At 44.9% G+C, this 20,393-nt stretch overlaps 1 protein-coding gene across 5 annotated transcripts in view; it reads right to left on the reverse strand.

Moving 5' to 3' along the window:
• Positions 1-20,235, reverse strand: part of MED15 (mediator complex subunit 15) — a 42,132-nt gene extending 21,897 nt beyond the window's left edge. For 3 of the 5 annotated variants that reach the window (XM_077835059.1, XM_077835058.1, XM_077835057.1), the window contains exons 1-7: positions 20,090-20,235; positions 8,211-8,298; positions 6,358-6,409; positions 5,375-5,404; positions 3,718-3,930; positions 2,348-2,607; positions 1,173-1,499 (exon numbers count right to left, since the gene is read on the reverse strand). In XM_077835059.1, the coding sequence (XP_077691185.1) occupies positions 1,173-1,499; positions 2,348-2,607; positions 3,718-3,930; positions 5,375-5,404; positions 6,358-6,409; positions 8,211-8,298; positions 20,090-20,157 (1,038 nt within the window). In that variant the 5' untranslated portion in view covers positions 20,158-20,235. The remainder of the gene's footprint in view (positions 1-1,172; positions 1,500-2,347; positions 2,608-3,717; positions 3,931-5,374; positions 5,405-6,357; positions 6,410-8,210; positions 8,299-20,089) is intronic. The other 2 variants (XM_077835061.1, XM_077835060.1) reach the window with 1 other exon arrangement.
• Between the last annotated feature and the right edge of the window lie 158 nt (positions 20,236-20,393).

Consider the following 20,393-nt stretch of genomic DNA (forward strand, 5'->3'; position numbering starts at 1 on the left):
TGGACTAGTGTATGACTCACTTCATGAACACGAGCAGCTGGCTTCGAATCAGCCTCCCCAATGCTACACCTCTAACACTGACTTTTCCTTGTGGCATCTTCTCTGCACTGGCATTCCTACAGGCAGACTCAAGGGCCACTTGGACTGTGCCATGACAAACCATTAGCTTTGTTAATTTCACTCAAGTACACAATATTAGATGCCTGCATGGGACAGCTGGTTAGAATTGTGCATCACTCTGTAACTGTTGCAGAAGTGCGACACATGTAAGCTACTCCTAGATTAGCTACCAAGTCCCAACCTTCAATAAGGCCAAGGGTGAAGTAGAGTAGAGCTCACAATTAAAACTTAGATCTCCTGCTTAGTAATGCACAGCACTCTCACTAAGCCCTCACTAGGTCAGTTTCCATAGCACTGAACAGTATGCCAACAGTAAGAAAATCTGCACCATTAACAGCATTAGCTGACTCAGACTGAAGCGATACTAGGAGATCCACCATGAAAATCACAAAAATCAAAATTACCCTATCCTCAACCTATGAACTGCTATTTTAAGAGAAGTTGCATCAAGTGACAATCATCCCCAACTAGTTCAACCCTAACAATACAGTCAGCAGGGGCAGATTTGGCTGTCATTGTTGCACCTTCCCCACCCACTGGGGTTCCAACCCCTTTCAGTGTAGTAGCAGAAGCAATGCCAAAGGGGTCTCATGCTGCAGTAGCGTGAGAGGGCTGACGTGTACACACATGTATTAGGGCATTTAATTAAGTTTGCTCATGTTCTAGCAAAATCAGCATTCACCAGAATGTAATGTTATACCTATATAAAACAAGATCTCACTCATCTCCTTGTCCCACCAACAGCAACAAAGGAACTGAATCTCAAACACTAGCTTCTCTATCCAGCATACCAAAAGATTTCATAGACTAGCTACAAAACCTTGGGATTTTAGCAAAGCACTATGCTGTGCTGGCAAGCAATAAAGCAACACAAGTTAGTGGTTAGCATTGTTATGCAAGCACTAGGTTAACAGCTAACCTCTTAACAGGTTACAATATTTCACATATCTGCTATTAGCACTAACAAGGCTTATTTATCAGTGAGGACTTTCTATTTCCCTAGAGGCTCATGGAATACATAACCATTTGTTTTGGGTCTTTAACACACTTACCTGCATGGCTTTTAACTGCTGCTGGGTAAAAGGTACAGACATGACCTGACTAGGGATCTGTCCTGAGATTGCCTGTCCCTGAGAGACCATGGGCTGGGGCTGTGACTGTGGTGGAAGCTGAGACTGTTGGGCCTGAGCAACCTGCTGCTGCTGCTGCTGCTGCTGCATCTGTTGCATCTGCTGTTGCATGACTTGCTGAGACGGCGGCTGCTGTATCTGTTGCTGTGGTATTTGCTGCTGCTGCTGCTGCACCTGCATAGCCTGAGCTGCCTGCTGCTGTAACTGCATTTGAGCAATTCGCTGTAGTTGTTGTTGCTGCTGCTGCATCTAAAACAGGAAAAGCGGGGATGCTCAAGTTTCCAGCAATGCAACAGTGTCTTTAGTATTAGAAAGAAAGCCAATGGCCTGCAGGCAGCACACCGACTCATCATACTGAGTTAAAGCATTTAGCCCAAATGAAAAGGCCTACCCGTCAAGCCAGCCTCAGGCTTCAAACAACTCACCTGCATGCAGTTTATATTCTAATTTCCCTCTCCAGACGGGCACAAAGTCATCTGCTACCACTAACAGAGAGTTTCAAGGTGAAGGTACCCAGCCCTCTAGCTTCTCTGGCATAAAAGATCACAACACACTTCTCCAAACTGTCATCAAGCTAATGTCAGCATCACCATTTACCTACACAAGAACAGGACAGCATCAACCTCTTCTACTTGCATACATCATCTTTAGGCATGCCTCATATTTCTGTACCGCAATATTTTTTTAAGTGACAAATGGGTAATTCACACAACTGAGACAAAACAGTTACTATTTCTAGAGGAAACTCGGGGGAGGGAGGAGAGTCGGGTGTCCACTCCCATCCCCTCCTGCATCTCTGACCTTCTCCGAAGAGGACAAACATCACCCTGACTCTTAGACTCAAACAAGAAGGGCACAAAATTCGTAGCTTCTTTCTTGCTAGGAAAGCTCAGTCTTCTCTCGGATAGAGCACATTGCTGCCAACGAACTCGACCAGCCCAAGATGATGCCTTACCCACAAGCAGAAGCATGTTAATCCCTTAGTGCGGAGGGCCGACACGTAATAGTGCTCGGTAAGCCGGAGCTCTGGAATGGCTCCACTTGACAAGCGGCTGAGAGCAGGCTGCCCACCCTGCGACCGCTTCGCTGTTCGTTACCTGTTGCTGATTTTGCTGCTGCATCTGCAGTTTGAGCATGTGCTGCTGCTGCTGCTGCTGGGCTGCCTGCAGCTGCTGCTGCTGCTGCTGCTGCTGCGCAGCTGCTGCTGCCGCCGCCGCCTGCTGCTGCTGGACCTGGAACTGCTGCTGCATGGCTGACTGCTGTGCCTGGAACTGCTGCTGCTGCTGCAAAGCAGCCTGCTGCTGCTGAAATTGCTGCTGCTGCTGCTGCGCCGCCATCTGTTGCAGCTGGAGCTGGGCTGAAAGTCAGAACGTGTTTGTACAGCGTGACCGGCCTCTAGCCAGCCATCCGACAGGCAAGACTGGGGAGCTCAAACCAACTCTTCTGACCAGAAACGTAAGATACCCCGGGGTCTCACCTTATAGCCCACATTTGTGCTAGGAGCAATTGCATAAAAGCCATTATAACCTCCCATTTCCAGGTATACATTATATACATTTAAACAACGCTCGTTATTCGTATCATCCTGGCATTTCTCATCACTCTTACGTCTAAGCCTCAGCTCTTTGGCCGACTCTGCAATCTAACTGAACAGCTTAAGAACCGCAGGGAGGAGGAGGAGGAAGAGGAGGAGGAGGGTGGGCTCATTCATGCCCTGAGGGGAACAGAAAGGAAAGGTCTCACACATTGTTCCACAAAGAACTCTTCGGTCAAAGGAGGAGCTGTTCGAATGGGCTCTGAAAGGAGCCTCATCCAGCAGCTATCTGTCAGAACAAGGCCACAATATGAGGTGATATAAAATGCAAGGCAGGTAGAACCAAAACACTAAGGATGTTCAAGAACTAAAATATTTTGAGAGGAAGGAGTCTACTAGTCAGAGCCAGATTCTTGCTCAGAATACGCCACCTCAGTCTCAAACGCAGTTGCAAATGAGTCCAAAACCAAGTAGCAAGTGGAAAGCCACAAATTTTAAGTATAGACATGAGAGACGAGGTGGGCGAGGTAATAACTTTTATTGGACCAACTTCTGTTGGTGAGAGACAAGCTTTCAAATAGCTGAAGAAGAGTCGGTCCAATAAAAGATATCACCTCACCCACCTTGTCTCTCTAATATTCTGCAACCAACACAGCTATAACACTGCATACAAGTACAGCGAGGACATTTATGGTGGGGATAGAGGTATTTGAAGGCAAACCCTCCCTTTGCTCCCCGATTCAAATCTGTGTTTCCCATATCAATGACAAAGGGTGAGATGCACCATAATCCCCAATCCTCCTGGCAGGAGAAATAAAAACAGACCTAGGGAATATTCTGTAACTTTCTCTTCCTTTCAGCCTAGAAAATGGCTCTGCACTGGAACCCTAAACTGACTTAATTTCAGTGGACGAGAGCATAGTGAATACTTACTCTGTTGAGTAGCTGCAGAGACGCCAGACATACCATGGGGGGCCATCCCAGAGGTTCCAGGAGGCTGCTGCCCTGGAAGGCTCATCTGCTGGCCCATTGGCCCAAGTCCACTTATCCCACCCATTGGTGCTCCTTGAGCTCGTGAAGCCATGCCCATTCCAGCTGCTCCTGCTGGGGGGCCGCCTGTTAGATTCTGCAGTGCATTCATAGGATCTGTGAATACAACATCATTACTAAGAGAACAAGATGAAGACCTGTCCACTGAAATTGTTCTCTGTGCTGTGGAGCCACAAGAAAGTTTTGGCCTAGTGGACTCAGCATGGGATTAAGAGTCCACCTGAGTTCTACAATCACAATTCTGCCACTGACTCAGCGGCTTTACATAAGTCTGTCTCCATTTTTCCACCCGTAAACTGGGGACAGCAGCGTTTGAGGATTATTTAGAGGTTTGTGAAATGCTTTAAATTAGGGTGCCCAGACAACAAGTGTGAAAAATCGGACCAGGGAGTGGGGGGTAATAGGAGCCTATATAAGAAAAAGACCCAAAAATTGGGACTGTCCCTATAAAATCGAGACATCTGGTCACGCTACTTTAAATATGCAAAACACTAAATATATATTAGCAAAAGGGAAATCATCAGTCACCTCTACTCTAAACAGATATCCAGGTACAAAGGCAAGACTTGGCAGGCTCAGCATGCTATCAGCAGAGCTTTGTGCTACTGCGTGGGAATCCAGGAAATAAGAGCACACTGATGTGATGGATCCAAGTTAGGCCCCTTCCGTCCCAGGTTAAGGAGTGGGAGTGCTCAGGAGACCAGGTGTTCAGCCTGACGAAGTACCTTGCAATATACTTCCTCTAGACTGCACACTGAAGCTTCACCACACACTTCTCAAATACCCATGATCAGCACTCCTCAGTCAGAAAGAGGCTGATAATCTGGGGTCTGGGGCAAGGGGAAAGGAACTGCAAACAGACTTCTGAAGGAGAGAGAATTACAAGCATTTCAGGAACATTATTATACTGGTGTTCATCAAGTATGTAATATGTGCCTTCCTCCTTAAATGTAAAGATCAAAGAGGACATAACTCTAGAGCACTCCAGAGTACTGGCATTAACATATATTGTGCAGCACATCTTTAATCCGTGCTGGGACGAGGTGGCAACAGATAATTGCTGCCTCACCTTATACTCTCTTACAGGGGGATTAACACAGTTATAGAGGAGATTCCTTCAGTCACATGCAGAGTCCACCAGGACATAGTTTCTGCTGACAGGACTACTCCATAGTCTTGTAATGCAGAACAGGTATCAAGCTCATACACCAATGAGAACTGCAAGAAGGTAAGCAAGGAGGAACTCAGCTACTTCCTGCTGGACAGTCCAATTCACAACACTGGCATTTGTTGAATAGGTTTAATAATATTTAGCACCAACTCACAGTACAGAGGTGGAATCAAATGAGTGTTCCACACAACATCCATATGTGAAGAGTCTAGAAGGCTCACTAGAACTTTCCTCCTCACCACAGTATGATTTATTAAGAATTTAAGTTGCCCTCCTTTGCTGCAAGTCGGCAGTAAGCCCTCCCTCCCCACTTCATATGCCACCAAAAATACTGACAATTTTTCATTTAGTCTGAAAAAACGTTCTTACCACTGACCGAAGCCTGAGATTTCTTATTGTCTAGAAAATAAGAGTGAATACATACACAAGTTATAAATTTTGCTGCATTTTGTTGAACAGCAATTTAAACTGTTATTCCCAACAACCAATGCATTAATAGCGCAAAGAATTGCTTCCCATTAGTTAGCCCTATGCCAAAGTGCCTCCAAACATTTTACCCACATTCCCTACCCTAGGCAGCAAGCTAGAGAGCTCCTAGGTTACTTCCTGATCAGGAACTTAGCATCCCAGCTGGCCATGGAATGCTGCTGCAGACATGCTCTGTAATGTCAATCATTGCCACCAACATCCCACACGGTTCTGCCAGTGTAAGAGCTCTGCAAGTCAGATTTCACTCCCAGGCGTCAAGATTAATGCTTGCTTTGTGAAATTTTCTACAGAATGGGACAAGCATCTGAGGCAGCTCCTCTATACACTTCCTGGTGCAGCGTATGACAGGTGGCTTCCTCCAGTATTTCCACACCTAGGAAGACTCATTAAGCACTTTGAGACTGTTTGTTCCATTCCAGAGACTTATTTCTGGAGGAATAAAACTAAACAGAAGGGCAGATACCCTAATTGAGGATTCCATGCTGAGGATAAAATTTACTTTAATATTGCATAACTGAACGCTTTTTAATTCATTTGAAAATCAAAGCAGAACAAAGAAATGAAGCTCAGCCAATTTATCTTCACAGCATTCTGGTTGTGATGGAAATGGAGAGGGAGGATGACCTCAGAGAAAACATTTGGTGCAATGAAAAGTGGAGATATCAAGAACTTTCTAGTGGGTTCTTCAGTTCTAGACAGATATTGTAAAGAATATTACACATTCAAGAGCTGGGCACATATCCAGCAGCAGAAACTACTGAAGCAACTCTTGGAGAATGCCAGTCAGAACTAGCAGACTCAAGCCACCCAGAAAGCTAGCACTTCTATAACTTCTATAACAAATAAATACAAGGATTACTTACGAATGTCTCGAAAATGGATAATAAGTCTGGCCACAAGAGAAAGATATTCCTCCTAAAGTTGAAAACAAGAAACAGCTTAGCACAGAATGGGGAAGCAACACACTCCATGACTCACTGTTTCCGTTCCTCACACTGCCACTCCCACCGTGTAACAGAAGGGTCCCTCCTTCTTCAGGACCGGTATGCTTTTCATAACAGTTCATGATGTGCTCAGGAACTGAAATGGGCGGGGTATGTTTCTAAAGAAAAGGTCATTGTGCTTAACTGTGCAGGACAGAAGCAGAAACAGCAAATGCTGGGTAGAAGAGGTAGACAACTGCCAGTACAGCTGCATACTAGTAGTACCCTATACGTGTTTATAGACCAAGAAAGGCTATGTCTGCACCTGAAGTGCTATAGTTGCACAACTGCAGCTGTGCCACTGTGGCATTTTAAGTGTAGACACTGACTACAGCAACAGGAGGGGTTCTCCCATTGCCATGCGTGGTGGGTGAACCACCGGCTCAGGGAGGCCAGCCCCTGGCCTGGCTCACCCCTTCCAGCTGAGGCCCCTCTCCCCAACCCAGATCCCCCCTCTCCTGCAGCTACCAACCCCCCTATGCCCCCCAACCCCAGAGCACCAGGCGGGTGGGCTGCGCACGACCCCTTTCCCCCAGCCAACTGAGCACCGGGCGGGTGGCCCCCCAGAGCACCAGGCAGGCGGCACACAGCCCCTCCCAGCCCCCCCAGAGCATTGTGGGGGGGGGGCAGAAAGCAGCCCCCCTCCCCCCCAGATTGGTAGGCGGCGCGCGGACCCCTGTCCCCTCCAGCCCTGGAGTGCTGGATGGCATGGCCCCAGTGCTGGGGCCACCCCCAGCAGCGGGTAGCCCCAGCTACCTCAAATTCCAGCTACCATAGTCCCAGCAGGCTTCCCTTCCCAGGAAAGGAGCAGCCTGCCTGGGCTGGGGCCAACCAGCAGCAGGAGGGGGCCTCTGTACAGAGTGTGGGCAGGGCCATGTGGGGCTGTTTGGGTAGGCACAGCCTTCCCCTGCCTATTAGACGCACTGCACATGCCCATTGCTGTAATTAATTTACCTCCTCGAGAAGCGGTAGTGCTGTCTACACCAGGGGTTAGGTTGGCATAGCTATGTCTCTCAGTGGGATGAATTTTTCACATTCGAAAGCTGTAGCTATGCAAATAAAAGTTTTCAGCATAGATCAACCCAGCGCCTTTACTTAAGTCAGATCTACACTCAAAAGTGAAGTCAATCCAGCTACATTGCTTGGGGTGTGAAAAATCCACATTCCTGAACCATGGGGGGAGGGATAGCTCAGTGGTTTGATCATTGGCCTGCTAAACCCAGGGTTGTGAGTTCAATCCTTGAGGGGGCCATTTAGGGATCTGGGGCAAAAATTGGGGATTGGTCCTGCTTTGAGCAGGGGGTTGGACTAGATGACCTCCTGAGGTCCCTTCCAACCCTGATATTCTATGATTCTATGTAATTAAGCACAAGTCAAGCTAAGCTGTAGATAAAGTGAGTTCCATGCAGTTAATTGCATGTGGGTCGATGAGACCTTATAAACCTCACTCCTGTGTTCTTCATGGTCATTGGAGGGCCTGTTGTATCTTTTGTGATAATAGGAATTTACCATATTGTCTTTGCCAAACATTTCACTTCACATTGTTTTTTGTGGAGTGTGCAAAGCACTTTGGCTCCCCCCTCATCATTAAATGCTCCTGTATAAATTTAACATAGTTTATGCAGGTGTCCCGGCCAGATGTTGCTAGACAACTAGATACACCAGGTTCCCAAATGCATCTATTCACAACAGACCAAGACACACACAATTGGAAATACATGGAAGTGCCTTACCCGAGTTTTGGCCTTCATAAAAACATGATTCTCCATATCTTTGCTGGATTTATTGTGGGCTACACCGGCCTTCCTCATGGCCTCATCACTGCAAAACAAGACACAGAACTCAAGAAGGACATTAACAGAGGGCAGCTGAAACCCCGTTCCCTACCTAGGGAACAGATGGATGGCAACTTTTCACCAATGAATAACTGACAAATACATAAAAAGAAAAGGAGTACTTGTGGCACCTTAGAGACTAACCAGTTTATTTGAGCATGAGCTTTCGTGAGCTACAGCTCACTTCATCAGATACATACCGTGGAAACTGCAGCAGACTTTATATATACACAGAGAATATGAAACAATACCTCCTCCCACCCCAGCAGGACAGTGGGGTGGGAGGAGGTATTGTTTCATATTCTCTGTGTATATATAAAGTCTGCTGCAGTTTCCACGGTATGTATCTGATGAAGTGAGCTGTAGCTCACGAAAGCTCATGCTCAAATAAACTGGTTAGTCTCTAAGGTGCCACAAGTACTCCTTTTCTTTTTGCGAATACAGACTAACAGGGCTGTTACTCTGAAACCTGACAAATACATACATACATAAAACATAAAGGAAACCAATTCCACTGATTTACATGCACAATCTGATTAACGTCAATAGCAGATAGCCAGGTAGCCAGCACATCAATAGGAGTCTCCTCCTCTAATTAGATATTTACCTCCTTGCTAGAAAGGAAGAAACTAGGAAATACCTCCCATCAGGCAGAGATGGTATGAGATTCAGCAACTGATTCCATTTCAAGGTGCATAGGAGACCATCTTCTCCTGTCAGAGGCCCAAAATAAACATCTTCCGTGCTATGGGGGTTGCCATGAGGCTTCCATGCTACTTTTAGCCCAGTGCCATTTAAAGACACTAACTTGGGACATTGATTGTTCCCCTCTTTCCACCTTTCCGACATCACCTGCCTCCTTTGATTACTAACCCTTTGAAGCAGGGACCATGTATTCACATGAGGTTTATACAACACCCAGTCAATAGCAGCCAATCCTGAGCACGCACTTTGAACGTTACTGGAATATAAATATTGTATATACTTGAAGCTTTATAAATTCAGTACATTATTGATGGGTTGTGTGGTTAAGCTTTTTTGTAAAAAACAGAAGTGGTGCAAGCCTCACCTGTTCTGGATTCATAACCACAGAAATAGGGGTAGCATGCTCTGGCAGTGAGCCCCCGAGCGGCAGGGGCAACCCTCCTCTGACTGTAAGCCCCATGGGGGGAGGGGGGCTGATAGCCAACAGGCGATGTGAGTAATACAATGTCTACACGAACACTGCGTCTTAAGCGCTACGCCTCTCATGGAGGTGGAGTTATTAAGTCAATGTAGTGGGCAACAGACTTAGATAGTGGGCAACATTTTAATGTAGACACTTACAGAGTTAGGTCAAGGTAAGCTGCCTTATGCCAACTTAACTCTGTAATGTAGACCAGGCCTGACTTTGTTCCTCTCCAACTTCTCTCAGGCTGGCCAGCATCTGTTTCTTGCCAGGTTCCTCTATATTTTAAACAGCTCCAATTTCTCAGAGGATCCTATCCATAGATTGGTATGGAATTCTCATTTATTCCATTACTAAATGTAAGGGTTGTTTAGGATGGGGTCTTTTCAGCAAGTGAAAGCGGCTAGACCTGAGCACAATACCAAACATGCTAAGGCCTGAACCTCTCCACAACCTCTCCATGCCTCTTCAGTAAGATAAGGCCCCAATTTATTATAGCACAGCACCAGCAATGATTAATCTATTAGCTTTGATTCACTCTAAGGAAGATCAAAGAGTTAGGATAATGCAGTCATGTTTCCTGAACAATGGACCTCAGTTTGTTTAAAGTCAGGGTGTTCCTCATACACAACACCCTAACATGAGCTCCTGATAACATTTTTAGATTCTAATTTTTTTTCATACACTTATGAGGAATATGGATGGTTGAAGCAGTGAGGGGAAATGTGAATGTGTGGGAGTAAGGAAGGTGTGGAGGGAGGGATTAGGGGGCTTTAGAAAGGGAAGGGAGTTCAAGGGCAGGAGAAGATGGGGGGGGTGAGAAGGGTTGGACTCTGGGAGGGAGGACCTGGGGATGAATGGTAGAGGGAGTGGGGGCTCCCCCATCAACCCTGCATTCTCCTCTCCTTTGTGCGTGCTGGAATCTGGGGAGCCCCACACCACTGTCCCTGCCCCCCACTATCATGTGAAACAGGATCTGATGTAGGGGAGCGTCTGAGCCCCTCTCCTTATTCCCCATGTGAGCTGGGTTGGGGGGGCTGCTCCTCTGGGAGGCCTGAGCCCCTGTCTCCCATGAGCAGGATATGGGGGCCATGCCCCTTCCCCTTATCCCACTCCTTTGTGAGCCAGTATCTGAGGGCCCTTTGGGTTGGGAGCTCAGAACAGGCATGCCACCTGCATATCATAGGTTCACAAGCACTGGCACTGAGGAGAAGGAGGAAAACACACACTGACAAGAATGGAGAAGTCCACACATCTCAGAGCCATTTTTTCATATTGTATTCATCTCCTTGGGGTGTTCTCAGCTGAACAAGAACACAGCATTGAGCTAGTTTACACCATTTTGAACCTCCTAGTTGCACACAGAGCCCCTTCCCCATAATCTAAGCCTAGATCTTGGCCTTTTCTACACTCCGGAGACTGTAGCTATGCAAAGATGGCCCTGTAGGATAGATACAGCCTATAGTGACCAAAGAGGTTTTTCTATTGCCGTATGACAGCAGACGTCGAACTTCATTGCACTACAACCTCCTTCGGCCATCTAAAATTACTACATGACCCTGGGTGGGGGTGGCCAGAGCCCAAGCCCCAAGCAGCAGAGCTCAGGCTACATCTTCAGCTCCAGACCCCAGCGACTCACTTTGGGGTCTTGACCCAGAGTTTGAGAACCACTGCTATAAGAACTGCATGTCCCCAAGGGACAGTAGCTAGGTTGATGGAAGCATTCTTTTGTCGACCTAACTACATCTACACTGGGAGTTAGTTACGCACAGCTAAATACAGCACTCAGTGTAGATTTTTCACACCCCTGAGCTCTGTAGCTGTTGACATATATTTTAAGTGTAGACCACGCCCAGCATCTCCACTCTCCTGTCCCTTCTTCCCTCCAACTGGTACAGGACACTGCTCACAGCCCCACCACATTTGCACCTCCCCATGGTCCTTCCAAGCTTACCAGGGGCATGGAATCACTAAGAGGAGAATGGACCTGGCGTGGGAGGACTCAAAGGAAAGCATGCGGCATTGATGCAATGGCATGACAGAGAACATGTTGGTGGCATTGGAGCAATGATACAGATGTCTGAACAGTGGAAGGGAGAATATGCAGGTTGCAGCAGTGACAGGTGTTGGGATTGTGCAGGGAAGAGTGGAGCTATTCAGTGGGTGCTGCTGGGGAACTTCAGTCTCTCCCCCCAAAACTTCCACATCCATCAATGATACATCTATAGCCCCTACCGCTCTAGTATCAGTGCACCTCATGATATTTAATGTATTTATCCTCATAACACCCCTGTGAGATAGGGTATGCTATATTAGCCCCATTTTTGCAGATGGGGAATTAAGACAGAACTACAAAGTAACTTGCCCTAGGTCACACAGGAAGTCTGTCATGGAGCAGGGAAGTGAACCCAGGTCTCCCAGGATCCAAATGCTAGCTAGTGAACAATCCTTCCTCTTTTGCACTGCCTCAACTCTATCCCTCCCTTTCAAAAACATCGTCACTATTATGATCACTGCACTGTTCCTGCATCCTCTCACTCAGCTGCTTAACCTGTGTCCCCAAAGCTGGTACTTTCCTCTCTGTGGGAAGGGAGAACCATGCTGTGATCAAGGTGGATAAACCTGTTTTGTTTTTTTGTTAATAGATTTTTAAATTTCATTTTAAAATTAAATTTGAAATGACGACAACCTATATTGAGGCTTAAATTTACTACACTATATTGAAATAATTTAAACACAACACACCTAAAAGCTTGACCAGCTCCCTCTAATTAGTCTTTGATTCTCACATGCATGTAACTGTAATTCAACCCTCGTGTGTATACATTATGACACAGTCTAATTACATAATCACTGCCACAGTTCAGGGCATCTGCACCTGTGTTCCTTCTGTAATCCACCAATGGCACCCACTGGCTTCTGGCTCCCCAGCCATCACCTTGCTTGGACAGAGACCTGTGCCTCATTCCCTTCTGATCCAGATATTTCCAAGCTACACAGTTCCCCAGTAAGTCAGACTGCCCAAGCAGGCCTGCTTTGTTTTTTTCCTCAGAGGCATAATTGTGTAACTGCTCACAATTTAAGGTCCAACACAGGTTTTCCAAAGCAAGCACATTTATTCTTAAGGTGAAAGCATTACAGAGAAAATATTAAAACAATAAAAGAGCCTACATGTACGCTAATAAGCTTATCGTAGATTACCCCAACTCCAGCAAGGGCTCTGGCAGGAGTAAAACCCCACCAAGTGTGTTTTCCCGTGGTTACAAGTTCACAACAGCTGTTAGCTCAGAACAAATACCCCCATGAATCTGTGAGTCACTCCTTTATACAGTTTGGGCCTCTGATCTTGTCCTCACATAACAGATGATCAGCAGACAAAAGTCTCCTCCTCAGGGCAAAGCTTCTAATGGCTACATTCTTACATAACTGGATGGGGTACATTTGCATATCCTCTCCCTAGAGATTTAGTGGAAAACCCACTTAACTTTAAAAGTTCAGTCTTGTCTGGCACATTGTGTTAAATAGTCCTGTGAAGCTGCTAATACTTTCCCTGGTTTACCTTACTCATGTCTTCCTCCAGAGACATTTCATACAAGCCCACACTAATACATTAATATTTGCATTTTTAATACAAGGAACTCCTAAGATACTTAAACTTGATTCAGTAAGATTTAGCTTAATTTAATACTATTTCTCAGGGAAATTGCCATCTCTCACAATCACTATTTTTTCCATAGGACCCCTGCTTCATTCAGTGCACAGGTGGGACAGTACTCAGGGATTAAATCAAGGTTGTGTAGAAAATGAGTTGTTTGTTTGTAGGACCCTTGACTCATTTGCTGAGAAAGTGGAAGATATGTAGTGAATGAGACACTGCATTAGAGAAAAGATGATCTCATGGGTCAGGCAGCTGAATACTACCCCGAAGAATTAGATTCTATCCCTGCCTCTGCCAGAGAGTTCATACATGATACTCTGCAAGTCACAAACCAAGGTGTTCACAGGTGGCCACAGTCTGTTCATTTTTTAGGTAGTCATCTTGAGACACCAGGGATCTGATTTGCAGAAGTACGGAGGACTCACAACTGCAACTGAGGTCAATGAGAGCTCCGCTCTGAATATATAAAGTACTACTTTGAAAAATCAGACTCTTGGCTCTCAAAGTTGACACCAAAAATTAGCTGACACTTTAAAATGGAGATAAGATGAAGTCACCTCACATAGATGTTGTAAAGATAATTCTTTACAAACACTAATGAATTTAAGATACTACAATGACAGCACTAATTCTGTATTCAGAGCTGGGTTTGGATAGTGTGTGAAAATCATGCACGGGATGAATGATGAGGATAAAAAGAAATATTGAATAGCCTACCTGTTCAATGACCACCATCTAACCAGTTCGCTGAATGACAGAGGATAAAGTCTGTATCATAATGCACAAAGGGGCCAGATTAAGGTTGTACCTTACTTAGACCTGAGTCCATCCCATACTTTGCTGCACATTGGGCTACCCACAACTGCCATCCTTGCCTGTCAACGGCCCTTCTCTCCAAATCTTCCCATTTCATGTTGAGGTGCTTGATGTCGTTCAGAACTGTTCGTTTCCATGTTATTCACTGTCTTTCTTCTTGCATTTTCTGGCTTTCATTCAAGGACAGCATTTGGTAAGCGTTCTTTTTCCATTCTCAGCACATGTCCCAGCCACTGATGTCTTCTTTTATAGATTTGGGAGAGGGTGCCTCGTCTAGTAATTTTTCTGACTTCTTCATTCGTCTTCCTATCTCTATACGTTATTCCCAATATTCTTCTCAAACATCTGTGATGAAATGCATCCAGCTTTTGCTTATCTATCTTGGTAAGTTGCCATGTCTCACCACTATACGTTGTGATGGCAACAACAATTGCTTTGTACACATTCAGTTTTGTCTTGAGGGAGATGTTTTTGAGTTGCCAGATGTTTGCCTTCCCAATTGTTATTGTCTCGGAACAAGCACCATCTTGGCTGATGGCACTTCCAAGATACATAAAATTGTCCACCTTCTCCAGTTTCTCTTCTTCAGTTTTGATTTCTGCCTCTGTAGTCCCCATTAACATGACTCTACATTTCTTTGCATTGTATCTTAAATCTTTCTTTTCCATTATTTTTCACTTGCTTTTTGTATTTTTGTAGTCTGTTGACATCTTCATTAATAAGAGCTATGTCATCTGCAAAGTCTAGACCAAATAGCCTTGAATTGTTCCATTTTTGGCCATATGTATCACTGTCGCATTGTTTTAATCCATAGTTGATGACTAGCATAAACAAAAAAAGGAGACAGAACGCACCCCTGCCTTACACCTGTCTTGATGCTGAATGGCTTACTGAACCCCTTTTCCATTTTAATGCAGCATTTTGAGTTGGCACAGAATGCCTTCAAAATATTGATTAATTTTATTGGAATTCCATATTGTTCCACAATTTTCCACATTGTTTCTCTGTTTACACTATCAAATGACTTTTGAAAATCCACAAAAGTGACGGTAAGACTGCCTTGAAATTCAATTGTGTTCTCAATAATCCATTTCAGGGTGAAAATAGCATCTGTACACAATCTCCCTTGTCTAAATCCAAATTGTTGCTCACGTCGGATGGTATTCATCTTTCCTTTCATTCTGTTCAGGAGGACTGCTGCTAATACTTTTCCTGTGACAGATACTCCCCTCCAATTTGAACAATTGTTTAGATCAGCTTTCTTTGGTAACTTGATGATGATACCAAGGGTCCATTCTTCTGGCACATTCTCCTGCATCCATATTTTGTTGCACAGAGAACAGATGACTGATTCCACATCTTTGCCTCCATGTTTAAGCATCTCAGGATGAATGTCGTGCAATCCAGGTGCCTTGTTGTTTTTCAGCTTCTTTTTACTTCTTCGATTTTTACGTCAGATACGTCTATATCTAGGTCTAATGGTTTATTTATCATTGTTAAATTCTTGCAATTGGTTCTGGTTGGTTTAGCACTTCTTTGAAGTGTTTCACCCATTTATTTTCTTATTCCTCCTGTTTTTTCAAAATTTCTCCTGATTTCCCTTTCATTGGGACACTTGTGAATTTTGATCCATATCCTGTTAACTGTTTCAGGATCGTGTAGACTGTTCTTGTATCGTTTCTTTCCTCTGCTTCTTCAGCTTCACTAGCCTTATTTTCTATCCAATTCCGCTTATCTTTTTTGCATTGTTTCTTTACTGCTTTGTCAAGGTTCTGTAGATTTGTTTTGTTTCTTCAGTCACATGTTGTAGTACTAGAACCTTTTGTTTTTTTCTTTTGTCTATAATTTTCCATGTTTCTTCTTCCACTGATCTTTATTGCTTCCTCTCTTTCTACCAATTATCTTTTCAGCTGCTTCTAGCATAGCTGTTTTGGAAAGATTCCAGTATTTTTCCACTTCGTTTTCTTCAAGATCTTTAAGGGCCTCAAACCAGTACTTGACTTCTATCTGGTACTCTTTTCGTATCCTGCAATCTTGTATTGTGTATTCAATACACAATTCTGTGTATTGAATAATCAGAGTCTTCTTTCTTTATGAGCACTTCAAACTTCAATTTGATGTTTGCTTTCAGCAAGTAGTGATCGCTCCCTATATGGGCTCCTCTGAATACTCGTGTCTGACACAGATGTTTTCCACCTCTGACTAACACAGATATAGTCGATCTCATTTTATGTAAGGTCATCTAGTGAAATCCATGTCTTTTTGTGTACATTTTTATGTTGGAAGAAAGAATTGCAGATGCTAAGATTGAATTTTGTGCCAAAAACAAGAAGTCTTGTGCCATTGTCTGTCACTGTTCCAGTTGTATGTGGGCCGATGAAAGAAGAGGTTAGGAAACAGTGATTTCTGATCTGGGCATTAAAATCTCCCATAACCAAGACAAGATTGTGGTTTGGTATTTCTTTCATTACGTTGTTCAATTCTGCATAGACTCTCTCTTTGTCCTCTTCATCTACATCATTTGTTGGAGCATATGCCTGGACTATGGTGCACATAATGTGCTGAGAGTGGAATCTAGCTGCCAGTTGTACAGTCACCCTTAATTCTGGCATTTCTTAACTTTGGAGTGTTTGATTTTGCAACCTTAATGTTTTCTTAACAGATATTTTAGATGTACTATAACATATAATATACCCAAAGATACCTTTCGGTATGAGCACCCTGTAAGTGAAACTGGTAAAGCCCTAGTGAATTAACAGGCAAATATTACTGCTTTTTGTTCCCTACTGACAATTTTACCTTTTTCAATTACCTGGCTCCCATTGATAAGTTTGTTTTTGCAGCTGACAGTTTAAGGATCAGTACTTTTCCTTCCCTCTGTACGCAATTTAAGATTATTTTTGTATATCTGCACTTTTAAAAATATTATGTGATAATACTAAAATAAGCACCTTAAATCAATAAAACATATACTTTCAACAACTCTTTACTAGCAACCACCATAGCATCACCTGCTGCTATTATTAATAATGACCAATACAAAGTGCAAGCAAATAAGTTTTGTTAAGTACCCCGAGACTGGAGCAAACTGTTGAAGGGTAAAGGGCCTAGTGATGTGAGTTCTCTACTGGGAACACCCTGTCGCTGGCCATAGAAGTCTGATAGGAATCTACAGTGAGAATGGATCCCACGAATTAGAACTCCTATGAGAAGACACAGAGCAAGAGGCAATCCATGAGTACCAGGCATCTTTCTAACTAGGTATTTACAGTGTAGAAATAGTGAATATAATTAAACCAAACAGGGCACCTGTGCAGAGCCCTTATCTATTCTGTTCACATTCATCCCATTCAATTCTGCCCTATGTGAAGCTTTGAAGGTTTCAAGGGTTGTCCCAAATTGAGCACACTGCAATAATCTTGTTACAAGGGCATGGATCCAAGTACCAAGAAACACACCAGAGAAACTGTCTCAGCCTCCTGAGCAGCCATAGATGGAAAATGACACATCATGGTATTCTCGGCTGACAACCAGGAACAGCAATGGATCAACAGTAATCTAAAGACTGAATCACACTGACAAGTGTGGGATATACACCTCAAACAGAAGACATTCTCAGCCCCCACTCACTCCTCTAACATTTTCATGTACCTAAGAGCACAGCTTCCATCATATCCAGGATTAGCCTAAGCCATTCTCTACCATATACTTCCCCAGTTGTCTCAAACAGTTGGAGATCACAAGAACCTAGAATCCAGGTTTAATAAAAAAGAATCATAAGGTCTAAGCGTCATCCATCATTGACAACCCTACTGCCCCTACCAGTTGAAACATGCACATAAATAAGATGGAACCCTGCACAAGACAACCCCCTGCAGGGAAGAATAAGCATCTCTTACTACCCTTTGGAGCTCTCCAAAGAACAAACATACTGAAACATCTTCACATCCATTCCCAAAAGCTTTGCAGAAAAGTCAGCAAAGCCTAGTGGCCACTAGTATCCAAGGCTATTTATAATTGAAACAAGACTAGCATGGATGCTTTGCTTGTGCCCATACCACCATTTCATGGCTATCTCCAGCAAATGCCTAAAATCAGACTGATAGAGTGAATCCATGTTTGAGTCGCAGTAACAGAAGCTGCCTCATTTACCACCTACGCAGCTATACCATATCCAAGAGTTAGGTTAGAGACTCTCTCTAAAGATGGGTCACTTGAGTATTTTCATACAAGTTTAATTTATTTTAAATGATTCTTAATAGTGTGAATATTTGTTAATGGCAAGTAACATTAATTTTCATCATCTTGTAAAGGTGAACGAGAAGATTTGTGCATGGACTAGTGAGTTTTCAGGACTATTTTGCAAGATCTTGTTAAACACTTTCTATGGTTACAGAACATTTTCCAAAGGAAATCTACATAGTAATTATTTTAATTATTTCCTTTACATGTCAGTTACTTATGAGTCACTGAAGGTGAAAACGGAAGCACAGGAAGAGGAACCAATGCGTGATCAGACCTCAAAACATTCCTAGGCAACAACTCCCAACCCTGCTGCTATATATTACACCGAGCATACCTCTGGCTATTATAACCCCTGGTTGTGGCAAGTCTTATTTTATTCTAACTGCAACAAGATCAAACTGCCAAAGTGTAATTTCAGATGTGACACATGAACCCAATCTCAATAAAAGCACTATAATAATGATTTACCAATAGCAGCAAAAGCATTTTTTTTAAAATTAAAATAATATATATGGCTACTTTTATGTCTGAGATGTGTTATGTAGTTCAGGGGAAACACTATCACTTGCAGAACACAAAAGGTTTTGGACCTGAGGAAAACTGTCAGTGCTTAGAATGATAACACAAAACTAGCCTATGAACTTAGAGGGTATTTTTATTACTATCCACTTTCCAATTTCCAGAATTTTAAATTTTTAAGTTAAGTGGCATTCCTTGTTATACAACTATTTTATTTTTAATTAAGATTTTGTTTGCCAAGACTAATACATTTACTTAATCTGTTATTTTAAGTTTCTCTTGAACATATTCATCAGCATCCATTTTTTAAATACCACTGTCAGAAGACTGCTATAGATTGACATGCATGGACAGAAAAAAAGAGTTTGAGCATTAGCTCCAAGTTTCCTTGCCCCTGCGGATTGTCTTTGTGTAAGACAGGTGACTTCACAGAACAAACTAAAAGTGTAACATATTAGCTCTGAGCACCCAAAAAGCATGCGAGGCACTTCACAGGCACAAAGAAAGCCACTCCGTGCCCTGAATAGTTTATCACCTAAATTCAGACATGAACCTCCATGAAGACCAAAACAAATAAAATAGGATCGGGAACAAGGGTTACAGGAATGAGGCCAGGTGGTTAAATTGTGAAACATCTAACCATCTTGAAAGAAACGTTAAGCCTGTTTGGCATTATTTGCATCCCATAAACAGCAGAGCAGAGCGTAGGGCCCACACAGCCTGCGGCTTATTTAACATTGTTCTGAAACCCCAGAGGCTACCCAGTTGGTCAGGAAGCCGCACGGGATGATCAGCAGAGCCCACAGAAGAGGCTGGAAAGGAGCTCAGGGGAAAAAGCAGCGTGACCAGCCTCCTCCGGTGTGGGGAAAGGAAGCGGGGGGAACTACGCCCTCCCCGGACAGACCGCTGGCAGGGGAGAAGAGCAGCGGCGTGGTCGGCTGGCTCCGGATAACTGAGGCGGGGGCAGGGAAGCCAGCTCCAGAGACACACCGGGCTGGCGGGGAGACAGAGTGGTGGGGTAGCGGGGGCGCGCCACCCCTAGAGGCTGCCAGCGGGCAGCAAGGAGGCAGGCCGCCCCTGGGGCCACCCCCACAGGAAGCGGCTGCCGACCAGGACGGGGGCGGTGCAACACGGCAGGGGAGAGAGAGAGAGAGAGAGAGAGAGAGAGGGACATCGCGGCGGCCTGCCAGCGCCAGAGACAGGCGACTGCGGGGAGCGGGCCCCGCACGCTCCGGCTGCAGGGCGGGGAGTGTCACGGGTGGCCGGCCAGCCAGTCTCCCTGCCCGGGCAGCGGGCAGCCGAAGCAGGGCGCGTTTGCGGCCTAGGCTGCTCCGCCCCCGCCCCCGCGTCCCCACGGGGCCCCGTACTCACATCTGGCTGACCAGCTTCTGCCGGAAGTTCGTGCTGCGCCAATCGGTCTCCTGCCCAGACACGTCCATCCCCGCCCTTGCCGCTGCCGCCGCCGCCGCCGCCAACCCCAGCCGCCGCGGTTTCCTCCGCCGCTGACGACGATCCGCCACAGGCTAACCCGGAAGTGACATCAACTTCCGGCGCAGTGGGCGCGCGCGACTGCGCTGGAAAATGAAGTCTCCTTTGGCCTCGGTCTCGCCAACAGTTCTTCCCCCGATGCATGTTGGGAAACGTAGTCCCGCTGCTTCCACATGCACATGCGGCC

This window comes from Eretmochelys imbricata, chromosome 15, assembly GCF_965152235.1.
Source record: "Eretmochelys imbricata isolate rEreImb1 chromosome 15, rEreImb1.hap1, whole genome shotgun sequence".
NCBI lineage: Eukaryota > Metazoa > Chordata > Testudines > Cheloniidae > Eretmochelys > Eretmochelys imbricata.